Source organism: Balaenoptera ricei, chromosome 20 (assembly GCF_028023285.1).
Source record: "Balaenoptera ricei isolate mBalRic1 chromosome 20, mBalRic1.hap2, whole genome shotgun sequence".
Classification (NCBI taxonomy): Eukaryota; Metazoa; Chordata; class Mammalia; order Artiodactyla; family Balaenopteridae; genus Balaenoptera; species Balaenoptera ricei.
In genome coordinates this window covers 40,114,254-40,140,628 of record NC_082658.1, presented here as the reverse complement: position 1 = coordinate 40,140,628, position 26,375 = coordinate 40,114,254, and the positions used below count along the sequence as shown (strand labels likewise).

The 26,375-nt window shown below is 34.1% G+C and overlaps 1 protein-coding gene across 5 annotated transcripts in view; it reads right to left on the bottom strand.

Annotated features, from left to right (window-relative positions):
- Positions 1-774: 774 nt before the first annotated feature.
- BRIP1 (BRCA1 interacting helicase 1) overlaps positions 775-26,375 on the bottom strand; it is a 194,270-nt gene continuing 168,669 nt past the window's right edge. For all 5 annotated transcript variants that reach the window (XM_059907199.1, XM_059907202.1, XM_059907198.1 and 2 more), the window contains 4 exons: positions 25,214-25,326; positions 5,675-5,757; positions 3,177-3,410; positions 775-1,612 (listed from right to left, as the gene is read on the bottom strand). In XM_059907199.1, the coding sequence (XP_059763182.1) occupies positions 864-1,612; positions 3,177-3,410; positions 5,675-5,757; positions 25,214-25,326 (1,179 nt within the window). In that variant the 3' untranslated portion in view covers positions 775-863. The remainder of the gene's footprint in view (positions 1,613-3,176; positions 3,411-5,674; positions 5,758-25,213; positions 25,327-26,375) is intronic.

Here is a 26,375-nt window from a genome sequence, read left to right as displayed (position 1 = left end):
AGCTACAGTTACATGTTTAGCTTTACTTATTAAATTTATATTTGAAGTTTTCTATCTTAGTTACATAACTGAAGCCTTTATGCTAGAACATGTCACTTTTTTCCACAATGGTGATGAAGCTAAATAATTAGAATTGAAAATTTGCAGTCCTTCATTTGGCATTTTACAATTTTACATAAATTTGTTTAAAACATGCTTGGTTTTGGTTTAACAAACAAAAAATGTAAAACAATTTCAATTAAAAATGCATGTAGTTTTCTTCCTTAATTCTTAATTACTTATAAGTAGGCAGTTTAATACAGGAATATACTTTTCAAGAAAACTGATTTCTAAAAAAAAAACCTCAGACTGATCTGAGGTAAAATCTACAGTGAAACATGACTGAGGGGTGACTGGATTAGATTGCTATTAATTTTTACACATCAGTATGAAAACAAATGGATGAAGAGGACTACAAAATACAAATATTTATGTGAAATTTAAAGTGCCTTAGGAAACTACATATCTTCCGGATTGATTAATTTAATATTGCGTTTAGCTAAGGAAGACTTGGAGGAAAATATTTTTTATGAATCAATTTATCAAAACTTGAGAATAGTAAAACTTATATTTCTGAACATAATATAGACTTTGGATTAAAGTGAATTATATATCTCAAATTAAAAAAAAGCTGTCACTTATCCAATGTACAAATTATCATTTACAATAGAGTTTAATATAAGCATGACGACATGTTTTTTTTGTTTTGTTTTTTTTTTTTGACGACATGTTTTTATACCTTGACAGTTAAGTATTATTACCTAATACCAGGGAACACATCTTTATTTTTGGAAGGAGACTGTTTAAAGTTCTTTATATCCGTTTCATGAGTTTTTTCCCAGTTCCAATTCACTTATATGAGTCGTTTTTACATTACTACCAATGTCATCAACTTTACTTTCTTTAATATGCAAGAGTCTATTCAACTTTGTGCCTGTGCAATCCTCAGCTTTCATTTCTCTGACTGAATCCACTCCTTTCATAGTTTTAATTTCAAAAAGATCTTCAGCTAAAATGCAGTTTGAATTATTAGCCAATCTGTTGTCTCTATCAGTTCCAACTAGTTCATTCTTTTCTTCATTTGTATCTATGGGATCATAAAGTTCGGGTGTAAAATAGATAGATTCATCCTCTGCTTCTGTTTCAAAAGCTGTATTTGAAGTAGAAAGTTCAGCTTCTTCACATACTAGAGACAACTGAATGTCTGGATCTTCTGGATTCAGAAGAGTAGCATTAATCCTTATTGATGGAACAATGGTTTCTGATTGAGGGCATGGTCCAAGTGATGTGTTTACTGTCAGAGAGGAGGACTCATATTTACCAGTGAGTGGCAAAACTGCTTCACATCCCTTTTCTGTTTTGAAAGTGGAAGAATTAGAGGCACAGTCCTCTGATGACCTAAACTTAGGTGTTCCAGTCAGAATTTTACCAGTAAGATACTGTTCCAGAAAATTACTGCCAGACCAGCTAACTCTGTTTGTTTGTTTGTTGAAGGTTGGGCTTGTGGATCTGGAAATCACAATTTTTTCTGCTCCTACTGCCTGGGCAGACTCTTCCAACACTAATGGATCATCTACAAATACAAAGATATGAGTGTTAACTTTCTGCTCCTAATGTAATATTTGTTATATTAAAACAATTTTTGTTAGAAATACTGAAATAACTGTATAGGATACATAATTGAGAGCCCATAACAAGTAGTAGCAGGACTTCCATCCTAGAATGGAAGCATTCTAAGCAATCCATCTTAAAGCACAACATGTTAACTCTGAAAGGAATCTTAGGTCTCCAGTGGTTCCCAGCCCAAGTTATAATGCTGTCTGGTAAACTATCAAATTCCACACCTCAGAAGGGACCTCAGAAGTGAACAAGAAAAGAAAGGGTAAAAAGGAAGAGGAAGAGGGATGAGTAAAGGAGGGAACAGGCTGTAAAAATGCCTTAAAAATCCACTAACCAGTGATTGAGAAAAACTGACCTAGACTAATTCCCTTAAGGAAACTGACAACCACAAAGACTAAGTTATTTGCTTAAAGTTATAGAATTGGTTGGTAATCAGACCTGGACTAGAACCTAGTTTTCCTGATTATCAGTATAATGGCCTCGAATTCACTATGACATTTAGTTAGGATAGAAGCATATACTATAAAATAAATATTTAAAAAGTGATATATTAAACTACTATTATATATTAATTAAAATAATTAAAATGATATCCAATGATACAGAACAGTTTGGCAAACTTTTTCTATAATAGGCCAGACAGTAAATATTTTAGGCTTTGTGGATCACACTGTATCTGTTGCAACTACTCAATTATGCTGTTCTAGTGCAATACATACAACTACTCAACTCTACTGTTGTGTACAATATATAAATGATTGGGTGTGACTGTATTCCATTAAACTTTACTTACAAAAACAGCAGGCCGAATTTGGTCCACAGGCCATAGTTTGCTAATCCCTAATGCATTATATTCTAATATATTTTAAACTATATTTTAATTTTCTAAATTATATTTTAATCCAGTATATTCTGATATTTTAAAATATTATTTTTTATCATTTAGAATAAATGACTCTCACGTTTCTAAAACAAGAAATTCATGTAAGACAATTATCTATAAATTAGGTCAATTTTTAATATCACCTTTATAAAAACATTACCATTTGCATAGTGCTTTACAATGTTGTGATATTTATCATCTTATTAGATCTTTACAAACCAACCTGGAGGGATAGGTAGGCAGATATCCCTTCTATTAAGACTCAAAAAGCTAAGTGACTTGCTCGGTAGGGGGGGGGGGGTCACAAAGTTAGTTAGCGGCAAAGCTTCTAAGTGGAAAACCAGAAAATATGTGTGGCTCTCCTGACAAAAATTTGTTCCCATTCTGATACATCATACTATTTCATTATTTTATGATAACACCTTATATTACAATAACCAACATATTTAAGGACATTAATCTGTAGCATAACAAATATCATTTCACTAAACACAATGAAAGACTTTTCTACCAAATGTAAATGGTTAGAACTTTTCATACTTTTCTCCTTTCTGGAGATGATGCCTCTTGGTAAAGATGGACTTTTATCTATCATTTTAGGATACTGTAGCTCTTAGACACATTTTTACTTTACCTTCCCTAGGATACTCTGGTGATAGGTGGCTTGCTGCTTCTAATAAATAAGTTGAGGTATTATCCTTCAAACAAGCCACTGCAAGCGTAGACTCATTGTCCTGTATAGATTTTCTTTCTTCTTTGTATATATCATTGACCTTTTGGTGCTTTTTGGAAAATTCAGCCAAGGACTCCAGTGCACTCTCAAAGGTTGAATGGTGCTGAATCAGCTGCCGAACCCACTTAGAAAGTCCTAAGGCAAAAAGTAAACCCGGCAAAGAAACTTTGGTTATTCAGTGAAGATATTATATATTAAGAAAAAAAAATTACGTTACTTCTCTGGTGAGGTAATCTACTTTGAATTTACAGGATACAGGGTGGTTCTCAGCATTTTTGCTGCCTTTTTACCTTCATATGTACAATATGCTCTTGTATCAGTAGCATTTCTCTTTACATGCAGTGATTGCCAACTGGATGGAGGGAAGAGGCAGTGGGAGTAGAATGGAGATGGGAAAATGTATTATTTTTCAATTTAGAATAACTGGGGAATAAGGCAAATTTAATTTTATCATAATTCCCCACAAAAAATTACCTACCTTTTAATTGCAGAGAAAATACAAGTTCTAAACAACACAATCTTTTATTCCAACTTTTAAATTTGACTCCTTTAGCAAAAATAAATTCAAGATTACAGTCTCATAGGTTTTTTTGTTTGTTTGTTTGTTTGTTTCCCTTCTCCTTCCAATTCCAAATATATCAAACTATTCTGGGAGTAAAAGGAATAACACTGTTTTATGGGCAAATCATGTCCTATCTGAATATTTATTATATAATTATTTTTAATATATAAATAATCAAGTTTTAAGGGACAAGATTTAACCCTGTGACATGTGAAAACTGCATAAAAATACACCATATTAACAGTATAAGGTGTTTCGGAGTATGACTCACTTCAGAATGAAATTCAGATATTTGGACTTTAGAAAATAAATATTCTCTGCTGATGTTACTAAAACTATCATCTTTTGGAGTAATTTAAAAAGTCATTATGGTATTTTAAGTTGAGAGAAAGGTAAGACAGGGCTTCAAGCAACTTGAACTATTATACTTTCATTTCAAATACATTCCTTTAGTTTTTTTGTTTAATGGAGCTTTTCTATCAATTATTCTTATGCGAGTTGAATTTAAACAAAAATTAGTCATCAAATGGAATTTGTATGTTGTTGTGCTGTATTGCCTAGATAAGATTTCAAAGTTTATGAGTCTCAGAAAAAATAAAAACCTTACAGAAAATAATGAAAAATACTTAATTCAAAAAAATCTCTCAACAAATCTGAACTACAAGGTAAAAATTTCAGTTCTAGATTTTAAAATAAGAAAAAAAAACTTAAAATAGCATTTCTTTAAAGTTCTTTATTTTTGTTTGCTTGGGGAAAATAATTATACCAAATAATAATATGAAAATTTCCCAAATTGAAAAACTTAGCGTTATAGTTATTGCTTTCATTTTGAACTTTTTGTGATCAAAGAAAGCCTTTTCAGTGTAAAATGTCAGTTTACTTTTGAAAACTTGAAAGAATCTGAGCTCCACCTGCTGACTAAACATAAGCACTTAACATTTGTTTTTGGTTATATCTTGGCCTTGGCTTGCTTTACAGGGAAACAGAAGAAAAGACTAATAAGGCAGCATTTCCTGCTTCAATCCAGGTGGATATGTTTTAATATTGAACCAAATATAATAACTAGGCTCTGAAATATAAAAAGTAGAGTCCATACCCATAGACAGCTAATCTGAAACAAATTTTAAAAATTAGCATCTTTTCATTATAGTATGGTATGAAGTTTTTAGCTCTAACGATAACAATAAAAATGCAAGTACTTTCAACAGTTCTTTAATAACAGATGGATTCCTGGTATTGATTCGGATGAAAACTATAGGCACACAGTATTTGTTCATTTGAGTGGGGAAAAATGACCATGTACTTGATCTTGCAGCATGCAGTGGTGCTTTTTTTCTTTTTAGAAAATACTAGCTCTAATATAAACTCTGTAACAACTGAAGCATTTCTAAACAAACAAACAAACACACACACATACAACAATAAAACTCAAATAATCCAGAATGAAAGAATAAAAAGAATCTTAAGCACCAAAGGATTGCTTGTGTGCTTAAATGTAAAAACTTAATATTTCTTGGAAAACTCATTTCTGTGGAATAGCTTTTTCCCTGACAATGGGAAATAAATTATTGCTATGTTACTGAATCAAATTCCACATTCTGGTGAAATTGAAGGATCTTGATTGATTAATACTACGCCAGTAACCAGATTCTCCTCTATAAAGATTTTTTGTAAACACAGAAGAATTAAAAGGCTAGATTTCCAGTCAATGTGAATTTTTCCATGTTTGATCTAGTAATTCAAATTCTCTATCCAATTCTTTGTCTTTAAAAATAGAAGTCATTAAATACCAGAGATTGTTACTAATTCTTACTCTAAGCCCAGCTGAGAATCTTACCAGATATGTATCGACTTGGGTTACTCCTGAAGCGATCATCCACTAGAATAAGAGCTCCCCAATCATTTTTGTGTCGAATACACCTATAAAAAATAGGGAGAAAATGAAATAAATATAACAGTGAAAATAAAGCCACATTTCTAGTGGGACAGACAGAAGGTTGAGAAAATCAATGATGTGTCAGGTATCAAAATCAATGACATGTCCTTTAATCAAAGTCATTATTATGAGTAAAGTTTTTAGAAACTACTCAGTACAATGTACCAAAGTAGGTGTATAAAAAACTCTCCTACTTTTGCCAACTACTGATAACATACCCAAAAATGTTACATGCATTCTATTTTGAAAGACAAGAAAATTATAGAAAATATTTCCCAAAACCTTCTTTACACACACAATATTTTTTTACCTTAAGTATTATATTAGCTGTAGATTTTATGTACATAACTTTTATTCTGGTTTAACAAGTTTTTATCATAAATGAATAAGTTTGTAAAAAAATTTTTGCACCAATTGATATAATCATGTAGTTGTTCTTTTTAGACTGTTAATATGGTGGATTATACTGGCAAAATTTCAAATACTGAGCTTGCCTTTCTTTCATCCCTAACCACCATGGTCATGTGCATTATTCTTTTTATAGATTGTTGGGTTCAATTTGCTAATTTTTAAAATTTTAAACATTATTAAAATTTTTTAAATTTAGTGGTTTTTCAGTTTGCAGGGCAGAAGTTGAGACACAGATGTAGAGAATAAACGTATGGACACCAAGGGGGGAAAGCGGCGGGGTGGTGGTGGTGTGATGAATTGGGTGATTGGGATTGACATGAATACACTGATGTGTATAAAATTGATGACTAATAAGGACCTGCTGTATAAAAAAAAAATTCAAAAAAAAATTCAGTGGTTACATTTACAAGGTTCTGCAACCTATACCACTGTCTATTACAGAACATTTTTACCTCACCAAAAAGAAACCCTGTGCCCATTAGTCACTCCCAATTACCCAGATTATTCCTCCTAACCCCTTGCAACCACAATCTACTTTCTGTCTGTATAGATATACCTATTTTGGACACTTCATATAACTAGAATCATATAATATATGTCATTTTGTGTCTGGCTTCTTTCACTTAGCATGATGTTTTCAAGGTTACTTGTATCGTGTATCAGTACTTTGTTCCTTCTTATGGCTGAATAATATTCCATTATATGGATATACCATAATTTGTTTATCCATTCATAAGTTAATGGGCATTTGGGTTGTTTCCACCTTTTGACTATTATGAATAATGCTACTATAAACATTTGTGTACAAGTTTTTATATGGATACATTTTAAAAATTCTCTTGGGTATATACTTAGGAATAGAATTGCTAGGTTGTATGGTAACTCTATGTTTAACTTTTAGAGAAACTGCTACATTTTTTTTTCCCAAAGCAGGCACATAATTTTACATTTCCATTAGCCATGTATGAGATTTCCAATTTCTCCATAGCTTCACCAACACTTGTTATTGTCCATCTTTTTCAATAGATGTACCATAGGAGGTATGAAGTGGTATTTCACTCTGGTTTTGATTTGCATTTCCCTAATGAATAATGATGTTCTGCATCTTTTCATGTGCACAATGGCCACGTGTGTATCCTTTTTTGGAGAAATGTCTATTTAAATTATTGGTCCAAATTAAAATTGCATTATTTATATTTTTATTGTTGAACTGTAAGAGTTCTTTATATATTCTGGATACAAGACCCTTATCAGATACATGATTTGCAAATATTTTAGAAACCGCTGCCTAATCCAAGGTCAAGAAAATTTATACCTGGCTAGTCTTCGATCCATTTTGAGGTAAGTTTTGTATATGGTGTGAAGTAGGGGTCTAACTTCATTCCTTTCCAGGTGGATATCCAATTATCCAAGAATTATCTGTGAAAAAGACTATTCTTTCCTCATTAAATTGTCTTGACACTTTTGTCAAAAATCCATTCACTGTAAATGCATGGGTTTGTTTCTGGACCCTCAATTTTACCCCTTGTTCTACATGTCTGTATTACATCAATACAGTACAGTCTTGATTATTGTAGTTTTGCAGTAAGTTTGAAATTGAGAATTGTCAGTTCTCCAGTTTTGTTCTTTTTCAGATTTTTTGTGGCTATTCTGGGTCTCTTTCAATTTCCATATGAATTTTAGGATCAGCTTCTCAATTTCTGCACCAAATCCAGTTGGAATTCTGGTTGGGATTATATTAAATCTGTAGATCAATTTGGGGGAGAATGCTATCTTAAAAATAATGTTTTCCAATCCATCATCATGGAATTCTCCCATTTATTTAGAAATTTCTTTCAACAATATTTTGAAGCTTTCAGGGTACTTTCATTAAAGTTATTTCTAAGTATCTTGTTCTTTTTGATGCTACTGTAAATAGAAGTAACTTGATTTCATTTTTGGATTGTTCATTGATAGTATATAAAAATGTAACTGATATTTGTATAGTGAATATGCATCCTATAACTTTGCTGAACTTGTTTTAGCTCTAAACAGTTATTTATTATGGATTCCTTAGGATTTCTATGTAGAATATCATGTCATTTGTAAATTTAATTTTACTTCTTTTCCAATCTGGATATCTTTTATTTCTTTTTCTTGCCTAATTGCCCTGGCTAGAACCTCCAATACAATAATGAATACAAGTGGTGAGAGTGGCCATCCTTATTTTATTCTCAAACTTAGGAGAAAAATGATGACTTTCACCATTCAGTATGATGTTAACTATTGGATGCATAGATGCCCTTTAAGGTTTAGGAAGTACCTGCTATTCCTACTTTGTTGGGTGTTATATTGTCAATTGCTTTTTCTCATCTTGAGATGATCTTGTGGTTTTTGTACTTTACTCTTATAGTGTTACACTGATTTTAGTTGAACCAATAAACTGGCAGGGTGTTGAACCACCTTGCAGTCCTGAGATAAATTCCACTTGGTCACTGTGTACAATCCTTTTAGTAAGTTGCTGGATTCAGTTTTCTACTTTTCTGTTGAGGATTTTTGCATCTATAACCATAAGAGATACTGCTCTGTAGGTTTCTTGTGATGTCTTTGATTACTTTTGGTATCAGGCAACACTGGCCTCATAGAATAAATTGGTACATGTCTCCTGTTCTATTTTTCATAAGCGTTTGTAAAGGATCCTCTTTAAATGTTTGCTAGAATTCATCAATGAAGTCATTCTTTCCTGGGCTTTTCTTTTGTGAAATTTTCGTATTACTAATTCTTCCATCTCTTCACTTGTTATAGATCTATTCAGACATTCTACTGCTTGAGTGTCAGTTTCCATAGCTGTGTCTTTCTATGAATTTGTCCATCTTTCTTTTTTTAAAATAAATTTATTTATTATCTTTTTATTTTTGGCTGCGTTGGGTCTTTGTTGCTGCACGTGGGCTTTCTCTAGTTGCGGCGAGCAGGGGCTGGTGGCTTCTCTTGTTGCCGAGCATGGGCTCTAGGCACACAGGCTTCATTAGTTGTGGCATGTGGGCTCAGTAGTTGTGACTTGCGGGCTCTAGAGCACAGGATCAGTAGTTGTGGCACACAGGCTTAGTTGCTCCACAGCATGTGGGATCTTCCCAGGCCAGGGCTCTAACATGTGTTCCCTTCATTGGCAGGATTCTTAACCACAGTGCCACCAGGGAAGTCCTGAATTTGTCCAACTTATCTAAATTATCTATTTTGTTGTCATACAATTGTTCAAGTATTCTCATATAATGCTTTATATTTCTGTAAGTTTGGCAGTAACAACCCCTCTTTCATTCCTAATTTTAGTAATTTGAGTCCTTTCTGCATTTTTTCTTGGTCAGTCTAGTTAAATGTTGTCAATTTTCTTGATCTTTTCAAAGAACCAACTTTTGTTACCCTGACTTTTTCTACTTTATTTTCTATTTCCTTTATTTCCATTCTAATCTCTACTATTCCTTTGATCTGCTTGCCTTGGGTTTGATTTGCCCTTCTTTCCCTAATTCCTTAAGGTAGAAGGTTAGAGTACTGATTTCAGATCTTTTTTTTTTTTCTTAATATAGGCATTTATAAAAATAAATGTCTGAGCACTGCTTTCACTCTACCCTCAAAATTTTGGTACACTGTGTTATCATATTCATTTATCACAAGGTATTTTCTAATCTCCCTTTTGATTTCTCCTTTGATCCACTGGTTAGGAGTATGTTGTTTAATTTCCACGTATTTATAAGTTTTAAAATTTTCTGTCTGTTACTGATTTATACTATCATTCCACTGTGATCAGAAAAGATACTTTCTATGATTTTAACCATTTTAAATGTATTGAGACTTATTTTGTAGCCTAATGTATGGTCTATCCTGAAGTATGTGTCATGTACACTTGAGAAGAATGTGCATTCTGTTATTGTAGGGTAGAGTGTGATAAATATGTTAGGTTTGTAACTGTTGGTTTATAGTGTTGTTCAGGACTTCCCTTTTCTGTTGATTTTCTTTCTAACTGTTCTATCCATTATTGAAAGTGGGGTATTAAAGTCTCCAACTATAATTGTTGAATTAATGGAGTGAAAATTTTTTTAGAAAATTTCTAGTAACAATTTTTGTCTTAAAGTTTATTTTGTCTGGTATTAGTATAACCAAATTAGTTATCTTTTGTTTACTGCTTGCATGGTATGTCTTTTTCTATCTGTTTACACTTGATCTAGTTGTGTTTTTTAACCAAAGCATTTATCTTTCAGGCAGCATATAGTTGGATCATGTTCTTTTTAAAAAAATTCATTTTGCCAATCTTTTTCTTTTGATTTGAGTGCTTAGTCCATTTACACTTAATGTAATTACTGATAAGGTAGAATTTACTTAGCTATTTTGCAAATATCCACTTTACTATTTGTTTTCTATGTCTTTTTTGTTATTGTTCTTCCACTATTCCTTCATTACTGCCTTATTCTGTGTGCAATAGATATTTGAGTTATTTTATTAATGGTTGCTTTGAGGATTATAATAAACACCTTAATTTATAAAAATCTGTTTTGGATTGATAGCAACTTAATTTCAGTAGTATACAAAAACACTGCTCCTGTATAACTCTGTTTCTTCCCCCCAACCCTTGTGCTATTACTTTAACATAAATTATATCTTTAACATTGTACACCTGTGCAGAAAAGAGTTAACACAGCAGGCCAACTTGATTATCCCTAGAAAGGCCTGCATATAAGGTAGTCCTTGGTTGGTGTTTAGATTTCAGGGAGGGTTCCAATCACTAACTAAGAAGAAAGTCTCACTGTGTCTACAATGTCTGTGGGAAAATATGGTTAATGCTGAACACCTGCTTTGCTTCTGAGAGTCTAGACTTTGGGGAAATGTTAGGCAGAGGCTGCCTATACGACCAGCCCAAATAAAAAAACCGGGTGCTGAGTCTCTAACAAGCTCTCCCGTTTGGCTATTATTTCACACGTTACCACAATTCATTGCTGGGAAACTAAGTGTGCCCTGTGTGACTCCATTGAGACAGGACCCTTGGAAGATTGTACCTGGCTTCCCCTGGAGTTTGCCCATGTGCCTATTCCCTTTGCTGTTTTTGCTTTGTATCCTTTCACTGTAATAAATCCTAGGTGTGCATACAGCTATATGCTGAGTCTATCACTGCTCCTGGTGAATAACTGAACCTAAACATCGTCTTTGGGACTGCCAAGACAATGCCTATTACCACAGACTTAAGTTTATTGCTTTATGCAGTTGTTTTCAAAAATTAAACATGAGAAAAAGTTATTAAAATATAGTTATATTGTTTTTTATATTTACCTATGAAATTACCTTTACAGATGCTCTTTATTTCTTCATGTGGATATAAGTTACTGGTTAGTGTCCTTTCATTTCAGACAGAAAAAGACTCCCTTTAGTATTTCTTGTACAATAAGTTTTCTAGAGAGTAATTCTCCCAGTTTTTGTTTATTTGGAAATGTTCTACTTTCTCCTTAATTTTTGAAGGATAGTTTTGTTAGATATAGATTCAATTGACAGTCTTTTTCTTTTCTTTTGGCATTTTAAACATGTCATTTCACTGCCTTCTTCTCTCCATGGTTTCTAGTGAGAAATCTGCTTAAATTATTGAGGATACCTTGTATAATGAGTTGTTTTTCTCTTGCTGCTTTCTAGATTCTTTGTCTTTTGACAGCTTGATCATGACATTTCTATGTATGGATCTCTTTTGAGTTCAAACTACTTGGAGTTTTCTGATTTTCTTAGATGTGTAGATTAATGTTTTTCATCAAATTAGAGAAGTTTCCAGCCATTACTTTTTCAAAAAAATCTTTCTTGCTCTCTCTTCTCTCCAAGACTCTCTTTATGTGTATGTTGGTATGCTTGATGGGTTGTACAGGTTCCTGAGGCTATCTTAATTATTCTTCATTCTTTTTCTTTCTGTTCCTCAGACTGGAAACAAATTCTTTCTTCTTCCTGCTCAAAACTGCTGTTGAGCCCCTCTAATAAATTTTTCATTTCATTTATTGTACGTTTCAACTCCAAATTTTCCATTAGGTTCTTTTTTAAAAAAATTCTATCTAACTATTGATATTCTCCATCTGGTGAAACATCATTCTCATAGTTTCCTATAGCTCTTTAGACATAATTTCCTTAGTTCCTTGATCATATTTAAAATAGCTTCATATACTAACTACAACATCTGGACTCCCTTAGGGATAATTCTTATTGACTGCTTTCTCCCCTGTGTATGGGGAATATATTCTTTGCACATGTCATAATTTTTGTTGAAAAGAGTACATTTTAAATAATGTAATGTGGCAACTGTAGAAATCAGATTCTTCCTCCCTCCCCAAGGATTTTTGTTGTTGCTGCTGCTGTTGTTGTTGTGACTTTTCTGAAATCATTTTGTAAAGTCTGTATTCTGTCATGTGTGACTATTGCTAGGTCAGCTTAGTGGTCAGCTAATGATTAGACAGAGATTTCCTTAAACATCTGGAATCCACAGTCTCCCATTCTTTGCCAAGAGGTTTTGCATGTGTTTTTGGATACATTTGTGAGCCTTGATCAGGCAGGCAAAAACTCTAGCTTAGTCTTCACTTCCTGCTTCAGCAGAGCCTCAAGGTCACACAGAGGTGAGAGCTTAGGACCTTCTCAGGTCTTATGAGCATGTGCACTTCCCTGGGTCATGTGCACAGTCCTAAACATTCCTACTAGAGTCTCAGGAATATGTCGGAACTTTTAAAGCCCCCATGGACATCTCATTTCCCAGCTTTTCTCTTTAAGCTTTTCAGTTAGTTTGTTATTTGTCCCAATTTTCATTCATTGTCTCAGGAAGCTGTGAAGTTAAACAACTGCTTAAGTGAGCTCTGAGACAGGTGAAAATTTCCCCATATTATACTTTGAATGTCTGCAGGATATGTAGTAATATCACCTCTTTTATTCCAGATATTGGCAATTTGTGGCTTCTCTATTTTTTTGTCAGTTTACCTATAAGTCAGTAGATTTAATTGATCGCTTTAAAAATGGATTTTATTGATTTTTTAGTTTCATTGATTTATATTCTTTTCTTTTTTCTGTTTGCTTTACATTTACTTTGTTCTTCTTTTCTAGCTTCTTAAGGTAGAAGTTTAGATAACTGATTAGAGATCTTTCTTGTTTTTGAAAATAAACATTTAATGATATAAATTTCCCAGTGAGCTCTGCTATAGCTGTGGTCCACAAATTTTGATATGATGATTTTCATTTCTGGTGAGTTCATAGTATTTTCTAATTTTCCTAACACATCCTGTTTTCCCTATGGATTTTTTAAAGATGTTCTTAATTTCCAAGTACTTGGACATTTTTATGTTATCTTTCTGTTATTGATTTCTAGTTTGTTTATTTGCAGCATGGTCAAAGAACACACTATGATTTCAAATCCTTAAAAAAAATTTAAGTTTATCACCCAGGATATTGTCTAAATTGGTGCATATTCCTTGTGTTTATTCTGCTATTGTTGGGTGGAGTGCTCTATAATGTCAATTCAATCTAGTTGGTTAATAATATTGTTCAAGTCTTCTATCTCTTTATTAGTTTTCTGTTTACTACTTCTATCTATTACTGAGAAAGGAATTTTAAAGTCTCCAACCATGCTTGTGGATTTGTCTATTTCTCTATTCAGATGCCAGCTTTTGTGTCATGTATTTTGAAGCTCTATTTTTAGGTGCATACACATTAAGGATTGTTATGTCTTTTTGATAAATTGACCCTTTTATCATTATGTAATTTTTCTTCTAACACCCCAATAATTTTCTTTCCTCTGAATTCTACTTTGTCCTGATATTAATATAGTTATTCCAACGAGTTCATTGGTATTTTGAATTCTGGTCTTCTTCTGCAATCTGTCTACTATTATCCACTTTTCACGGTACTCAAATAGCTGCTCCATGAATTCTGTCTAGCTTTTAAAGACAGTACAGAATGTACTTACTCCATCTTATCTAGAACTGAAACCTCCAGACTCTTTATTTTTTTAATGTTTATTTATTTTCTTATTGTCATCCATTTTATACACATCAGTGTATACATGTCAATCCCAATCTCCCAATCCATCACACCACAACCCCCACCACCTGCTGCTTTCCCCCCTTGGTGTCCATGTTTGTTCTCTACTTCTGTGTCTCAGTTTCTGCTCTGCAAACCAGTTCATCTGTACCATTTTCTGGGTTCCACATATATGCATTAATATATGATATTTGTTTTTCTCTTTCTGACTTACTACACTATGTATGACAGTCTCTAGATGCATCCACGTCTCTACAAATGACCCAATTTCCTTCCTTCTTATGGCTGAGTAATATTCCATTGTATATATGTACCACATCTTCTTTATGCATCCGTCTGTCAATGGGCATTTAGGTTGCTTCCATGACCTGGCTATTGTAAATAGTGCTGCAATGAACATTGGGGTGTATGTGTCTTTTTGAATTATGGTTTTCTCTGGGTATATGCCCAGTAGTGGGATTGCTGGGTCATATGGTAGTTCTATTTTTAGTGTTTTAAGGAACCTACATACTGTTCTCCATAGTGGCTGTATCAATTTACATTCCCACCAACAGTGCAAGAGGGTTCCCATTTCTCCACACCCTTGCCAGCATTTGTTGTTTGTAGATTTTCTGATGATGCCCATTCTAACTGGTGTGAGGTGATACCTCATTGTAGTTTTGATTTGCATTTCTCTAATAATTAGTGATGTTGAGCAGCTTTTCATGTGCTTCTTGGCCATCTGTATGTCTTCTATGGAGAAATGTCTATTTGGGTCTTCTACCCATTTTTGGATTGGTTGTTTGTTCTTTTAATACTGAGCTGCATGAGCTGTTTATATATTTTGGAGATTAATCCTTTGTCTGATGATTCATTTGCAAATATGTCTCCCATTCTGAGGGTTGTCTTTTTGTCGGTTTATGGTCTCCGTTGTTGTGCAAAAGTTTTTAAGTTTCATTAGGTCCCATTTGTTTATTTTTATTTCCATTAATCTGAAGGTGGATCAAAAAATATCTTGCTGTGATTTATGTCAGAGTGTTCTTCCTATGTTTTCCTCTAAGAGTTTTATAGTGCCTGGTCTTACATTTAGGTCTCTAATCCATTTTGAGTTTATTTTTGTGTATGGTGTTAGGGAGTGTTCTAATTTCATTCTTTTACATGTAGCTGTCCAGTTTTCCCAGCACCACTTATTGAAGAGACTGTCTTTTCTCCATTTTATATCCTTGCCTCCTTTGTTATAGATTAGTTGACCATAGATGTGTGGGTTTATCTCTGGGCGTTCTATCCTGTTCCATTGATCTATATTTCGATTTTTTGGTGCAAGTACCATATTGTCTTGATTACTGTAGTTTTGTAGTATAGTCTGAAGTCAGGGAGCCTGATTCCTCCAGCTCCGTTTTTTCCCCTCAAGACTGCTTTGGCTATTCGGGGTCTTTTGTGTCTCCACACAAATTTTAAGATTTTTTATTCTAGTTCTGTAAAAAATGCCATTGGTAATTTAATAGGGATTTCATTGAATCTGTAGATTGCTTTGGGTAGTATACTCATTTTCACAATATTGATTCTTCCAATCCAAGAACATGGTATCTCTCTCTATCTGTTGGTATCATCTTTAATTTCTTTCATCAGTGTCTTATAGTTTTCTGCATACAGGTCTTTTGTCTCCCTAGGTAGGTTTATTCCTAGGTATTTTATTCTTTTTGTTGCAATGGTAAATGGGAGTGTTTCCTTAATTTCTCTTTCAGATTTTTCATCTTTAGTGTATAGGAATGCAAGAGATTTCTGTGCATTAATTTTGTATCCTGCAACTTTACCAAATTCATTGATTAGCTCTAGTAGTTTTCTGGTGGCATCTTTAGGATTCTCTATGTATAGTATCATGTCATCTGCTAACAGTGAGAGTTTTACTTCTCTTTTTGAAACTGTATTCATTTTATTTCTTCTTCTTCTCTGATTGCCATGGCTAGGACTTCCAAAACTATGTTGAATAATAGTGGTGAGGGTGGACATCCTTGTCTTGTTCCTGATCTTACAGGAAATACTTTCAGTTTTTCACCATTGAGAATGATGTTTGCTGTGGGTTTGTCATATATGGCTTTTATTATGTTGAGGTAGGTTCCCTCTGTGCCCACTTTCTGGAGAGTTTTTATCATAAATGGGTGTTAAATTTTGTGAAAAGCTTTTTCTGCATCTACTGAGATGATAATATGTTTTTATTCTTCAATTTGTTAATATGGTGTATCACATTGATTGACTTGCATATACTGAAGAATACTCACATCTCTTGGATAAATCCCACTTGATCACGGTGTATGATCCTTTTAATGTGTTGTTAGATTCTGTTTGCTAGTATTTTGTTGAGGATTTTTGCATGTATATTTATCAGTGATATTGGTCTGTAATTTTCTTTTTTTGTAGTATCTTTGTCTGTTTTTGGTATCAGGGTGATGGTTGCCTCACAGAATGAGTTTGGGAGTTTTCCTTCCTCTGCAATATTTTGGAATGGAAGAGTTTGAGAAGAATGGGTATTAGCTCTTCTCTAAATGTTTGACAGAATTCACCTGTGAAGCCATCTGGTCCTGGACTTTTGTTTGTTGGAAGATTTTAAATCACAGTTTCAATTTCATTCCTTGTGATTGGTCTGTTCATATTTTCTAATTCTTCCTGGTTCAGCCTTGGCAGGTTATACCTTTCTAAGAATTTGTCCATTTCTTCCAGGTTGTCCATTTTATTGGCATAGAGTAGCCTGTAGTAGTTTCTTAGGATGCTTTGTATTTCTGCGGTGTCTGTTGTTAACTTCTCCTTTTTCATTTCTAATTTTATTGATTTCAGTCCTCTCCCTCTTTTTCTTGATGAGTCTGGCTAATGGTTTATCAATTTTGTTTATCTTTTCAAAGAACCAGCTTTTAGTTTTATTGATCTTTGCTACTGTTTTCTTTGTTTCTAATTCATTTATTTCTGCTCTTTTATGATATTTTTCCTTCTGCTAACTTTGGGTTTTGTTTGTTCTTCTTTCTCTAGTTCCTTTAGGTGTAATGTTAGATTGTTTATTTGAGATTTTTCTTGTTTCTTGAGGTAGGCTTGTATAGCTATAAACTTCCCTCTTAGAACTGCTTTTGCTGCATCCCATAGGTTTTGGATCGTCATGTTTTCATTGTCATTTGTCTTTAGGTATTTTTTGATTTCCTCTTTGATATCTTTAGTGATCTCTTGGTTATTTAGTAACGTATTGTTTAGTCTCCATGTGTTTGTGTTTGTTACGTTTTTTTCCCTGTAATTGATTTCTAATCTTATAGTGTTGTGGTCAGAAAAGATGCTTGATATGATTTTTTTCTTAAATTTACTGAGGCTTGATTTGTGACCCAGGATGTGATCTATCCTGGAGAATGTTCCGTGCTCACTTGACAAGAAAGTGTAATCTGCTGTTTTTGGATGGAATGTCCTATAAATATCAATTAAATCTATCTGGTCTACTGTGCCATTTAAAGCTTGTGTTTCCTTATTAATTTTCTGTTTGGATGATCTGTCCATTGGTGTAAGTGAGGTATTAAAGTCCCCCACTATTATTGTGTTACTGTCGATTTCCTCTTTTAGAGCTGTTAGCAGTTGCCTTATGTATCGAGGTGCTCCTATGTTGGGTGCATATATATTTATAATTGTTATATCTTCTTCTTGGATTGATCCCTTGATCATTATGTAGTGTCCTTCCTTGTCTCTTGTAACATTCTTTATTTTAAAGTCTATTTTATCTGATATGAGTATAGCTACTCCAGCTTTCTTTTGATTTCCATTTGCATGGAATATCTTTTTCCATCCCCTCACTTTCAGTCTGTATGTGTCCCTAGGTCTGAAGTGGGTCTCTTGTAGACAGCATATATATGGGTCTTGTTTTTGTATCCATTCAGTGAGCCTGTGTCTTTTGGTTGGAGCATTTAATCCATTCACATTTAAAGTAATTATCGATATGTATGTTCCTATTACTATTTTCTTAATTGTTTTGTGTTTGTTTTTGTAGGTCCTTTTCTTCTCTTGTGTTCCCTCTTAGAGAAGTTCCTCTAGCATTTGTTGTACAGCTGGTTTGGTGGTGCTAAATTCTGTTAGCTTTTGCTTGTCTGTAAAGCTTTTGATTTCTCTGTCAAATCTGAATGAGATCCTTGCTGGGTAGAGTAATCTTGGTTGTAGGTTCTTCCCTTTGATCACTTTAAGTATATCACGCCACTCCCTTCTGGCTTGTAGAGTTTCTGCTGAGAAATCAGCTGTTAACCTTATGGGGTTTTCCTTGTATGTTATTTGTCATTTTTCCCTTGCTGCTTTCAATAATTTTTCTTTGTCTTTAATTTTTGCAATTTGATTACTATGTGTCTCGGCGTGTTTCTCCTTGGGTTTATCCTGTATGGGACTCTCTGCGCTTCCTGGACTTGGGTGGCTATTTCCTTTCCCATGTTAGGGAAGTTTTAGACTATAATCTCTTCAAATATTTTCTCTGGTCCTTTCTCTCTCTCTTCTCCTTCTGGGACCCCTATAACGCGAATGTTGGTGTGTTTAATGTTGTCCCAGAGGTCTCTTAGGCTGTCTTCATTTCTTTTCATTCTTGTTTCTTTATTCTGTTCTGCAGCAGTGAATTCCACCATTCTGTCTTCCAGGTCACTTATGCGTTCTTCTGCCTCAGTTATTTTGCAATTGATTCCTTCTAGTGTATTTTTCATTTCAGTTATTGTATTGGTCATCCCTGTTTGTTTGTTCTCTAATTCTTCTAGTTCTTTATTAAACATTTCTTGCATCTTCTCGATCTTTGCCTCCATTCTTTTTCCGAGGTCCTGGATCGTTTTCACTATCATTATTCTGAATTCTTTTTCTGGAAGGTTGCCTATCTCCACTTCATTTAGTTGTTTTTCTGGGGTTTTATCTTGTTCCTTCATCTGGTACATAGCCCTCTGCCTTTTCATCTTGTCTGTCTTTCTGTGAATGTGGTTTTTGTTCCACAGGCTGCAGGACTGTAGTTCTTCTTGCTTCTGCTATCTGCCCTCTGGTGGATGAGGCTATCTAAGAGGCTTGTGCAAGTTTCCTGATGGGAGGGACTGGTGGTGGGTAGAGCTGGCTGTTGCTCTGGTGGGCAGAGCTCAGTAAAACTTTAATCCCCTTGTCTGCTGATGGGTGGGGCTGAGTTCCCTCCCTGTTGGTTGTTTGGCCTGAGGCGACCCAACACTGGAGCCTACCCAGGCTCTTTGGTGGGGCCAATGGCGGACTCTGGGAAGGCTCACGCCAAGGAGTCCTTCCCAGAACTTCTGCTGCCAGTGTCCTTGTCCCTTGGTGAGCCACAGCTGTCCCCCACCTCTGCAGGAGACCCTCCGACACTAGCAGGAGGTCTGGTTCAGTCTCCTATTGGGTCACTGCTCCTTCCCCTGGGTCCTGATGCGCACACTACTTTGTGTGTGCCCTCCAAGAGTGGAGTCTCTGTTTCCCCCAGTCCTGCCGAAGTCCTGCAATCAAATCCCGCTAGCTTTCAAAGTCTGATTCTCTAGGAATTCCTCCATCCATTGCCAGGCCCCCAGGTTGGGAAGTCTGACGTGTGGCTCAGAACCTTCACTCCAGTGAGTGGACTTCTGTGGTATAATTGTTCTCCAGTTTGTGAGTCACCCACCCAGCAGTTATGGGATTTGATTTTATTGTGATAGCGCCCCTCCTACCGTCTCACTGCAGCCTCTTCTTTGTCTTTGCATGTGGGTTATCTTTTCTGGTGAGTTCCAGTGTCTTCCTGTTGATGATTGTTCAGCAGTTAGTTGTGATTCCGGTGTCCTCGAAAAAATGAAAGCATGCCCTTCTACTCCGCCATCTTGAACCAATCTCCATACTCTTTAAAAAGTTAATTTTAGCTTGTAAATTTTAATTTTTAATCAAATACACAAGCATAGTTTAAAAGTCAAATAGTATAATAGTTTTAATAAAAACAGAATTTTCTTTTGCCTACCCACACCACATCTCCAATTCCCAATCTCAGAAACAATTAATTGAAAATATTTTATAGTTCTTGTGGTCATTTGCCTCCATATTTCTAAATAACATTTATACTACTACTATTTCCTGGTTTTTAACCATTAGAAATCATTTACTGACTCTTCCTACAGAAGATGTTTATCTCATATCACTGATAACTTCACTACCTCTACATTCTTCTAGCAGCATTATATCACAATTCTTTTGTAAATCAATATTCAGTGGATTACCATTTAAAGGTGAATTACATGATCCACTATGATTACATGTCCTTTCCCATACAAGACGTTTTTGTCTGCCTTGGAGTTAATAACTCTCCCTTCTCTCCTTTTTTGCTTAATTTTCTATGTTTCTATCATTAATTAATTCCCACTTTGTCACAGCTGTAAGAATTTTTCTCAATATGGGCAAAACCTTCCATCCTCAAAAACCAATCTAGACTAACTACTATGGGACTGCTGCACAGATTCATCCCAGAGCTTTCTTTCTTGGTTGTTTTGGGAATTTCACTTTTCTGGGTTGGAACCCCGGTTTCCTGCATCCTTGGTATTCCTCTTTCTGAATTTTCTCTTCTTTGTTGGAGCATAACTTTCAGTTGGAACCTGAGAAAGTGTGCATTTGAAGCAAATGTTTTAGGTCCTTTAATACTGAATACTGAAGGCTTTAGTCTGTCGTACAGTTTATTGATCATTTGGGTTGCTAAGAACTTAGATTGCAAGTCAAAAATTTCCCTCAAATAATTGAAGATAATTTTCAACTGTCTTTCAGCTTCTAGTGTTGCTTTTAAGAAGTCTGTTTCAATACTGATTCTATATCTTTTGTATGAGAGTTATCTTTTTCTCTCTGGAAGGTTTCAGGACCTTTTCTTTACCTTGGGTACTTTGAAACTGCATAGTGAGGAGCTTTGTAGCTTTTCCCCCTTTACTGGTGCTTGAGTGGATGCTTTCATCAGGAAACTATGTCCTTCAATTCTGAGCATTTTTCTTGAATTATTTCTTTGACATGTTTCTTTCTCTATTTTCTCTAGTCTCTTCATATGGAGCTCCTATTTATCAGAAGTTGTTTCCTGCATACTGATCCTCTAATTTTCTAGTTATTCTTTCCCATTTTCTTTCTCTATGATTTTTGGATGTGGGAAATTTCAGTTTTCTCTCCTAAGCCCAATTCTGCATTTAAAATTTGTTGCTACCATATTAATGTCTAGGAGCTTTTTCTTATTTTCTGTTCTTGTTTTATGGAGGCAATATCTTACCTCCCCCTATGGGTATTACTGATAAAATTTTTTAAAAGTTTTCTTCTATCCAACAGTTGGCAAACTATAGTCCACAGGAAAAATCTGGTCCATATCATGTTTTTGTATAGCCTGCAATCTAGGAATGGTATTTACATTTTGAAGGTTAAAGAAAAAACAAAGAAGAATGTGGATGCAGACTGTATGTGGCCTGAAAAACATAAAATATGTACTTGTCTGGCCCTTTACAGAAAAAGTTTGCCAACTTCTTTTCTATTGCACTGTTTCTGTTTTCTACAAGTTCTTCCACCCTGCTTTTGTTTTGTTGGTATTGTTTTGGTCTCTGTTCTTCATATTACAGACATTCTTTGAATATCTGGTGAAGACTCCATGCACTTATTTAAGAGTAAGGCACTAAATTGCTGATTGGTAGCTTTGTGTACATGGGTGGGACTTATAGGCTGGAAGGCTTTGCAGTAAGGTAGAAACAGGGCCACTTTGTTACTATCTGTAGGCCCTTATTCATGGGGTGGTCAGTTTTCTTAGACAGGAACACTGTACTTTCTTGCCGTGAAGATATAAGATTGATTGTCAGCCTACTCAGAGCTGAGAAAAAGAGAATGGAGCTCTCACATTCAGTAGGTAGACTTTTCTTACCCCCCATCTTTAACACATCCTTAGCTGTAACTGTAGTTAAAGAATATATAGATGCTCTAGTTCATTCTATCCAGAGAGTAAACCTGGGTGGGGGAGGGGACTGTCTAACTACTACATATACTAACTTGTAACCAATCCTCTTTAGTTTAACAGTACTTTAACCAACACTTTAGAGTACCCCCAAGTCCTAAGCTTTTCCATGCTTGAATCTGGAAGATCTTGTTAGCTTTCATGATTACAGATTTAAATTTCAGCTTTCTCTTGCCTGCTAAGTCATTCAATTGTTATCTGTTTTCCAGTGTTCAAAATTTATTGACAGCTCATCTGTCATTGTCTCTTCTCCCACTCTTTTCAACTTTATAGGTTTGACATTTTTATTCCTTAACTATCATGGGATTTTGAGAGGGGGTGAAAATTAACATAAAGGTTTGATTATTCCATAGGGACATTAAAAATCTAAATTTTATATGATGTTCTTGTGTGATATTTTAAAGTAATCCATAGGTTCCGAGGCATCAGAACAACCATAAAATTGGGCAGGATAGGAAGATGTATATTGCCAATATCATATAACAGTGTTGAAAATCAATGCAAAGTCAGGGTGCTATTCTATTTTGGTTTATGTTTAAAGTGTCCTATGGCAGAAAGGCATTTAAGTTAACAAAACAGTTCAGAGAAAAAGGTTTCACCTTCTCTTTTTTCCATTGTTTTCATACTGCCTTGCTCAAATGAATTATGCCCACTTGAGACAAAGATTATACTTTAGTAAAGCAGACCCTTTAGGAAACTTATAGTGCAGTTGTAACCTGGTCACAAAACCACCTGGTACATTCCTGAAAGCTGTTATTACATTTTATGGACTTACATTACTTCAAATACTCTAATAGTCCCATGTGGGCTTAAAAAAAGATAACATTTTTTTAAACTCAATTTGTTTCTGCTTACTTTAGTCCTTCTAGACATATCCCTTATAAGAACAGTGCATTAGTATAAGCACCTTTTATGTCAATCAATACACATTATGAGTTTTATCAAGTGATGTAAAACATTCACTTGATTTTTTTTAGTGGATATTTCTTTGGAATAAGTTGCTACTTGTTGATACTGTTTCCCTGAAAATCAGTACAATGACAGTTGGGCTATCCACTTTTTAATTAATAAAACACTGAAACTACAGTATTCTACATCAATATTATAAACACATGCTTTTTCTGAAATTCTTGAAAAGTATGTTTTGAAGCTCTAGAAGCTCTCTGGCCAATATGCTATAGCTGGAAAAGCACTGAACCTGGCATTTTTCACTAATTCAACAAGTACTTATTGTGCATCTATGTCCCAAGATGAGGCACAGTTGGTTGCTGAGAATGTAAAAATGTCTAATACATGTTTAGGGAAGGAGACAGATAAACAGGCTACTCCAATACAATGAGATATATGCTATAATAGAGATAAGTATAAAGTGCTATGGGTTTCCTAAGGAGTAAATAACTCTAGTTGGAGAAATAAAAAAAGTCTTCATAAAGGACATGACCTTTTCAACTAGGTTTTGATTGGTAAGCTTGCCAAATGAATTGTATGGTAACTTGTATGCCAAGGCAAAGAATAATGAAAGGATATGGTACATTTAACAGTTTAATAGTGAGATGTTTATATTTAATAGTGAGAATTTTACTGGATACAGGTAGGCATAAGGACGAAAAAGCAAGTCTTAAGGTTTTAAATGTAGGTGGTGTCAAGACATGAAGGTGCATTTAGTAGCTATGTGACATTAGACAAGAAATTTCGTCTTTCACAACCTGTTTAATATATGTAGAAAAGGTTTATAAATAACAAAATAGGATACAAATGTACTTTTGCTTCAAATGGTTTCTTAAAATTCAAGGCATTAAGAGAAAAAATAATCAACTGAGGTAAAAATATTTATTTTCCTGAAATTAAGCCTAATGAACTAAAAGGCAAGAATTTTAAAACAAATATTCAGGCTCCCCTAGAAACTATTTGCTGAATATTAAAATAAAACAAACAGGTCAATCAACAGGGAGAGACAAAGTAAGTAGATGAAATGCTTCAAGAATAATTTCCAGTGAAACCTGATGCCAAGTACCAGTGGGATTTCTAGGCAGAGAAGGGCAGTAGGTTAAACAGAGAACTGAATCATTCAGTTTGAAGAGAAACAACTGCAGAATAGCATTCTGAAATGATGGGGAGGGGAGTGGGTGATGTGTTCTAGGACTTAAATCCAGCTGTTGCAGTCATGTCATCAGCATATGTAAATCTGAACTCAAATGCAAGCTGGTCTGCTTATGTTTAAATGAGCTAATGTGAGTAAACAAGACACTTGAGAAAAGTCCAACTTCTAGATTGGTTAGGGCAGATAATGGTTAGCTGTGGGTCTTCTGGCTGAACTGAAAACCTGTCAAATGGCCATATTTTCATGATTTTACTCTTAACCTGTGTTCTTCTATTTGAATTATCTGAATTTTATTTGTACAGCTTCACAAGAAAAAACTACTATATGGTTAAACTAATTATAATTTCACAAATAGAGAACATAAAATGTTAAATTAGATTATAAATAATCTAATAATTATAGTGTTTATAAATTTAAAGTGTTGATGTCCTGTGAAATTATGGTATAAAATGGTGATTTAAAAACTAGTTCCACAAAGCACAAATCTTAATGGACCAGAATCTTTAGAAAAAAGAATATTATAATTAAATATTACTGTTAGTTGGTGTGAATTCTTTAGTAGCATGAACACAGTTTGTTTTAACTCTTCTTAAATGGTTTGCTTTTTACCCATAAAATCATCATTTAGGTTCTGATGTTCACAAGATAAAATTTTATTGTTTGGTGGTGAGCTTCTATAAACATTTACTGAGCACTCTGTTGTACACTCACTGACCAATCATAAATCTTTAAACTTTAGCAAATATCGAGTTTTATTTTGGGTTTCATTTATTCCATTGACTCTTTCAACTTTCACTTCTGACATCTATCACTGAAAATATACCAGTTCCCAGGGTTCTAGTGAAATAAAATTCCATCAAATTTATTATAAGGAATAAAGTAGCAAGACTGGCTCTACATATAGTCCTGGTCAGAGATAATATTACAGTAATATTACATTAAATTTCACTCCACTTACCTACCTAGGGCCTGGTTTAAGGCCCTGTATGCTTGAATTTCGTACCATTGACGACCTGGTAAAAGACCTCTTAATTTTGAATGCTGGTCATTATATTGTCGCTTTAGTTCAACCTAATAATTTAAAAAAATTAAAAAAAAATATAGTAGATAATTAAAGCTCATTTAAAAACTCATTAACTTCTAACATTTTGAGTATCATTTAATTAGGGTAGAAAGATTTGTTCTTCAGTACTAAACTTTTTTCAGTTCATTTAAAACATTTCTATTCATCTTTACATTTCCTAAATGCCTACATGAACTTAATTAATTAGCTGTGTGATGTCAATCAGTTTTATTGAGAAATAATTTATATATGACAAAAATCATAAACTTTCAATGTACATGTAGATAAATTTTAATAAATGTATAGTCATGTAACCACCACCACAATCATAATTTAGAATATTTTCACTACCTAAAAACTCCTTCCTATCCCTCTTCAATTTCCTTTATTGCTGACCCGGTCAACCAATGGTCTACTTTCTGTTTTGCCTTTTTTAGAATTCTATGTAAATGTTATTATACAGTATGTAATCATTTGTGTCTGTCTTTTTTCATTTAGCATAATGATTTTGGAATTCATTCATGTTGAAACATACAGCAATAGTTCATTATTTTATGTTTATCCAGCCTGATAATCTCTGTTTTTTAATTGGGATGTTTAGACAATTTACATTTAATGTTAATTATTGTTATGATTTGGTTTAAATCTACAGCATAGAATACACATTCTTCTCTTCTCAAGTGCACATAGAACATTCTCCAAGATAGATTATATGTTGGGCCACAAAATAAGTCTTAAGAAATTTAAGACTGAAATTACATCAAGTATCTTTTCCAACCACAATGGTAAGAAATTAGAAATTAATAACATGAGGAAAATTGAAATATTCACAAATACATGGAAATTAAAGAACATGCACCCGAACAACCAATGGGTCAAAGAAGAAATCAAGAGAGAAATCAAATAGTATCTTGAGGGACATCCCTGGTGGTCCAGTGGTTGAGAATTCGCCTTCCAATGCAGGTGACATGGGTTCGATACCTGGTTGGGGAACTAAGATCCCACATGCCACAGGGCAACTAAGCCCGCGTGCCGCAACTACTGAGTATGCGCCCGC